The sequence below is a fragment of the Halichoerus grypus genome, chromosome 6 (genome assembly GCF_964656455.1).
Source record: "Halichoerus grypus chromosome 6, mHalGry1.hap1.1, whole genome shotgun sequence".
Classification (NCBI taxonomy): Eukaryota; Metazoa; Chordata; class Mammalia; order Carnivora; family Phocidae; genus Halichoerus; species Halichoerus grypus.
Genome location: NC_135717.1, coordinates 21,395,520 through 21,400,931, shown reverse-complemented (window position 1 = coordinate 21,400,931; position 5,412 = coordinate 21,395,520). Strand labels below are relative to the sequence as shown.

The 5,412-nt window shown below is 54.6% G+C and overlaps 1 protein-coding gene across 1 annotated transcript; it reads left to right on the top strand.

Annotated features, from left to right (window-relative positions):
* Positions 1-719: 719 nt before the first annotated feature.
* CHP2 (calcineurin like EF-hand protein 2) lies at positions 720-4,660 on the top strand. The gene is made up of 7 exons (XM_036111160.2): positions 720-950; positions 1,336-1,408; positions 1,525-1,605; positions 1,691-1,821; positions 2,004-2,065; positions 2,819-2,941; positions 3,133-4,660. Exons 1-7 carry the CDS (start codon positions 884-886, stop codon positions 3,184-3,186), a joined length of 591 nt encoding a protein of 196 aa, XP_035967053.1. The 5' UTR covers positions 720-883; the 3' UTR covers positions 3,187-4,660.
* Positions 4,661-5,412: the final 752 nt, after the last annotated feature.

Genomic DNA, 5,412 nt, shown 5'->3' with positions numbered 1-5,412 from the left:
GCTGGGTGGGGACTGGGGCCACTGGACAGGCGGCGATGCCCTATTTACACGTGACACCTGTTCCCCAGGTACAACCAGGTGTGCCAGGCATGAACGGGGGTCTGGTGGTGTCTGCACTGTCGATTTCTCAGAAGCTGGGGACTGGATTTCTCATTAAATCTCCTGATTTTTAAGCACTGACTCAATTAAACCCCAACAATTACACTATGTGGACGAAACAAGAGATGAAGCCAAGTCATACCGACTTGTCCAGGGTTAATCGCATAGCTGGGATTCCAATCCACATCCTTCCAAATCCAGTGATCCCTCCACTCAACCCAGCCTCCTCTCTACCGCTCACGACCCTCCCCACTCCACCCTTCTTGGGGGTGTCCTTCAATGCCTCTCCTTCTGCACCCTCCTGCCTGGGGAAGGGACCCCAGGCTGGGCCATTCGGGGATTGGGACCAAGGGGTCCAGCTCCCCTGCCCACCACCCGGCCCCCTTCCCAGAAGGATGTGGATTCCGTCTCTGGACGATAAGGTCAGGACCCCAGCCTTACTCACCGGGAGCCGGGAGCAGGGACCCCGCCGGGGGTGCGGGGAAGTGGGTCGGTTGTCCCGCGGCGTGAGAACGCAGGGCGGGCGGGCGTGGGGCAGGCGGGGCGCAGGCGACCTCACCATCTCGGGATGAAACGCCCCGTTGTTCGCGCCGCCCCTCTGACCCCGCCACCCTGGGCATTGTTCTCTGTTCGCCCGGGTCGCGGGTGGGAGGCGAGGCACGCAGGGGTTCCCGAGCCTGGCTCGGCGCCAGGCCTGCGGCCTTCGGCCCTGGGGCCACTGGGGCGGCCGCGCCCGGGAGCGGGAGGCGAGCACGCGGGGCCGGGCGGCTCAGCCGGTGCAGCCATGGGCTCCCGCGGCTCCCACGCTGCGCGCATTCCCGACGGGGACAGCATCCGGCGGGAGACGGGCTGTGAGCGGGGCGCGGGGCTCGGACCCGGGGACGCGGGGGGTCCGGAGGGGGGCTGGCTCCAGGGAGCGCCCCGCGTGGGGGGAGCGGGAACCCGGGGCTCCCGGCGTCCAGGTCCGGTGGAGCCGGGCAGCCAGGTGTCCTCGAGCCCGGCAGGGCGGGGTGGGGCGGGAGGGGGGAGGGGGCTGGCACTGGTGGCTCGGTCCCCCCCGCGGGAGCGCGTCGTCACGCCCCCTGCAGCCCCGCCGCGCGGGCCCCAGGTCCCCGGCGGGCGTCCCCTCCAGCGGGCTCCTGTCCCCCGCCCGCAGCCCGGGGTCGCCAGGGGAGGGTCCCGCCGCGCGTCCCCCGCGCCCGCGGCCGTGTCACCCTTCCGCCTTCCGTCCCGCAGTCTCGCAGGCCAGTCTGCTCCGCCTCTACCACCGGTTTCGGGCACTGGACAGGAACAAGAAGGGCTACCTGAGGTGAGGGGGCGCTGGCTTCAGGACCTGCCACCTGTCTCTCTGGGCCCATTCCCCTCTGTAACCCTCCGTCTCCCGTCTTTGCCCTACCTGCCCCCTTTTGAACTTTGACCTGACAGCCGCGTGGATCTGCAGGAGATTGGGGCGCTGGCCGTGAACCCCCTGGGAGAGCGCATTATAGACAGCTTCTTCCCTGACGGGTGAGGCCCCCCGGGGGTTGGGGCTTGGGGGAGAGTTAGGCACAGAGGCAGAGGGTGACCACTGCCTCTGCTCCCTTCCCCGCAGGAACCTGCGAGTGGATTTCCCAGGCTTTGTCAGAGTCCTGGCTCATTTTCGACCTGTGGATGATGAGGACCCAGGCATGCGAGACCCCAAGGAACCTGAACCCCTCAACAGCAGAATGAACAAACTTCGGTGTGAGTTTGTGGGGTCCCCCTCCCCAAGTGAGACCCTAGATATACCGCACCAGGGAGAGGCTCCAGGCACCTCCCTCTCTTCGGGAGCCTCTAGATGACCTCCCCCACACCTCCAGGGTGACCTTCTGCTGGAAGAGAACCAGAGAAGACCCACCTTCCCTTCTCCCTCCATTCTCTTCCAGTCGCATTTCAGCTCTATGACCTGGATCGAGATGGAAAGATCTCCAGGCATGAGATGCTACAGGTTAGAAAAACGCAAGGACAAGAGATGTGATGTGTGAAGTGTGGGTGGTTGAAGGGAAAGGTTGTGGGGGGATGGGATGGATGACTGGCCAATGAGGGTGCAGACCACTGGGGTATTAAGTGGGACTCCCGCCTGGGTGGGGTTTAGTTGGGAAATGGAATGGGGAAGAGTTGGGTGTGAGGTTGGAAATAGATCTTAACTTCTTAACTGGGGGTGATTTTGCCTCCTGAATGCCACTGGTGATATCTAGAGACATTTTTGGTTTTCACAGCTGGGGGAGGGGGCAGCACTACCAGCATCTGGTGGGTAGAAGTCAAAAATGCTGCTAAACATCTTTCAATACACAGGATAGCCCCCTTTCCTCCCACAAGGAGTTACCTGGCCCCAAATGTCAAGAGTGCTGAGATTCAGAAACTCTGCCTTAGATATGATGAAGTGGGGGCGGGTGGAATGGGGAATAGTGGGAGGATGAGGTGGGGGGTGAGGTGGGGGATGGAGGGAGGTTGGGTTATAAGATTTGGGGTTGGGTAATGAGTTTGGGCATATTGTTGAGGTGAGTGTGAAGAGAGACAGATGGGGGTTTGAATGGAGAAGTAGTGGGGGAAATTATTGGGGGAATATGGTGGAGAGTGAAAAAAAATGGATGAGGGAGAGATTACAGAATGGGTAATACCATTTGGGATGATGTGGGCAAAATTTGGGGGATGGGGCTAGTACCTCTTCTTTATGGCTGTCCCCTTCCACGCCTCCCAGGTCCTTCGGCTGATGGTTGGGGTGCAGGTGACAGAAGAGCAGTTGGAGAGCATCGCGGACCGCACGGTGCAGGAAGCAGACGAAGATGGGGATGGGGCCGTGTCCTTCCTGGAGTTCACCAAGGTCAGAATGCCTTGGGGCCTGGGGAGTTGACATCACGAGTCCCTAGGACAGATGGACATGGGAAAGGAAGGTGGAAGGAGGTGGGCAGAAGGATCCGGGTCGCCAAGGAAAGGTGGGGCTTTGGGGATGGGAGAGGTGGTTGGAAGCCTAGAGGACTGAACTCTTGACTACCTCCCATCTCCCCCCACCAGTCCTTAGAGAAGATGAACATCGAGCAGAAAATGAGCATCCGGATCCTGAAGTGACCCCCTTTGTGCCTTTGACTAGCTTACACAGACCAGTTCAGCCTGGGATTTATCTTCAGCCCCCCAAGGGGCAGGGCCCCCATAAACTGTATTTTTGTGTCTATGCTAAACTCTATTTAGGACCAAGGAGAGAAAGCCAGAAGGGCGTGTACTAAATAAAGTCTAGCTCATTCGATCTCAGATTTGTCAATCAGCCAGCAATCTTCCGGTTGCCAGCGACTGAAAACCCAACTTATAGTGCCTTGAGTAAAAAAGGGATTTTATGGGCTCATGTAATTAAAAAGTTTGAAAGTGTCTTTAGAATGCTGGAAAAGTCTGGAAGTGCCCTCAGGCACAGTTAGATTCAAAGTGCTCACACAATGCTATCAGGACTCAGTGATTCATTTCTCAATCGGCTTTCTTTTGTGTCAGCTTTATTCTCAGGAGGGCTCTTTCCCCATGGTGGAGGATGGCCACCAGAAGCTCCAGGCTTCCATCCTACTAGCCTAGTAATCCAGTGGGAAGGGATTTCCTTTTTTAGTAATTCCGAGCTAAGGGTGGCATTGGCCTGAGTGGGTTCTTGTCCCTAGCTCCAAGGGAATGGAGTGCTCCAACTGACCCAGCCTGTGTCATGTGCTAACTGCTAAAGCCTGAGCACTCAGGGTGGGGTAAGGAGTAGCTGTTTACAGGAAAATGAGGTGTCATTATCAGAAAAAAGGGGAATGATGCCAGTTGGGCAAAACAAGAGATATCCATTACTGTTAGGTTGACCCAACTGTGGGGCGGTGGGGGGGGAGGAATTCTTGAAGTCTGACTTTTTAAATGGGTTTTCACCGATTCTGTGGGTGCACGCCAGGGGGATGGGGGTGGGCAGGTGGGGGCACAGATGATATAAAAGTAATAAACAAGACATACTTTCCGAGGACATGACATTATTCAAAGACTTGGAGAATAATTCCATTTTTTCACGGTAAGATGTTCAAACATTGCTATATCACAGAATAGAGGGTAAAAGTCGCATAAAGTTGTGAGATCTTATGTCTACAGCAAAATGCTCTCGCTGTGCCTATGGGAGATGCCGTTCGTGCTCTGCCCATTCTCGCCTACCAGCGCTGTCCTGGAGCTGCCTTATGTCAACACATGGGAGTCAAGCATGCTTCTGGCTTCCGTCTGGGCTTTCAGTGATGTTACGTTGGTAGCTTGGGTTGGCTGTGGCGGGGATATTTACACCAAGGACATTGGCAAATGCAATAGACCAGGGCTTTTCTGCTTAGGAGAGCCTGTTGTTAAACATTTAGCAGCACACCACCTGCTCAGCATTCACCATTCCTGTATGTGTTGGTGGCTTCCATTTTACCCCAGCTTTATTGTATCGTAATAGGTGTGCAAAGAACTGCACATAATTGATATATACAATGTGATGAGTTTGGACATAGGTATACACTCATGTTACCATCGCCATGATCAAGTAATAAACATCCATCATCTCCAAAAATTTCCTTGTATCACTCTGGTACTTGTGTGTGTGTGTGTGTGTGTGTGTGTGTGTTTAGAACACTTAACATGAGATCTACTGGCTTAACAAATTTTTTTAAGGATTTTATTTATTTATTTGAGAGAGAGAGAGAGAGAGAGAATGAGAGGGGGGAGGGGCAAAGGGAGAGGGAGAAGTAGACTCCCTGCTGAGCAGGGAGCCCAATGCGGGGCTTGATTCCAGGACCCCGAGATCACAACCTGAGCTGAGGGCAGACGCCTAACCCACTGAGCCACCCAGGCGCCCCTGGCTTAACACGTTTTTAAGTGTACAACACCAAATTGTTAACTATAGGCACAGTGCTGTAAAGAAGATCTCTGGAACTTACTCATCTTGGATAACTGTACCTTTATACCCATTGAACAACAGCTTCCCTTATCGCCCCCCTCTTGCCAAAGACCGTTCTATTATCTACTTCTATGCATTTGACTCTTTTAGATGCTTCACATAAGAGGAATCATGCAATATTTGTCTTTCTGTAACTGACATGTTTCCTGATGGTATTTTATATCTGATTAAAGTTTAGACCTCAAATTAAAAAAAGGGGGGGGATACCTGGTTGCCTCTCTTGGTAGAGCATGTGACTCTTGATCTCAAGATCATGAGTTCAAGCCCCATGCTGAGCATAGAGATTACTTAAAAAAAATTCAGACTCTTTGGCCCCATTTGAGAGCTCCTGAGTCTACAGGGAAATCTATATTTTTAGTACATGA

Excerpts from the sequence above, each read along its gene's own strand:
- CHP2 (XM_036111160.2), top strand. The coding sequence starts at position 884 with ATGGGCTCCCGCGGCTCCCACGCTGCGCGCATTCCCGACGGGGACAGC. Across the intron at positions 2,066-2,818 it reads CCAGGCATGAGATGCTACAG|GTCCTTCGGCTGATGGTTGG; the intron begins GTTAGAAAAACG and ends CACGCCTCCCAG. Across the intron at positions 2,942-3,132 it reads CCTTCCTGGAGTTCACCAAG|TCCTTAGAGAAGATGAACAT; the intron begins GTCAGAATGCCT and ends TCCCCCCACCAG.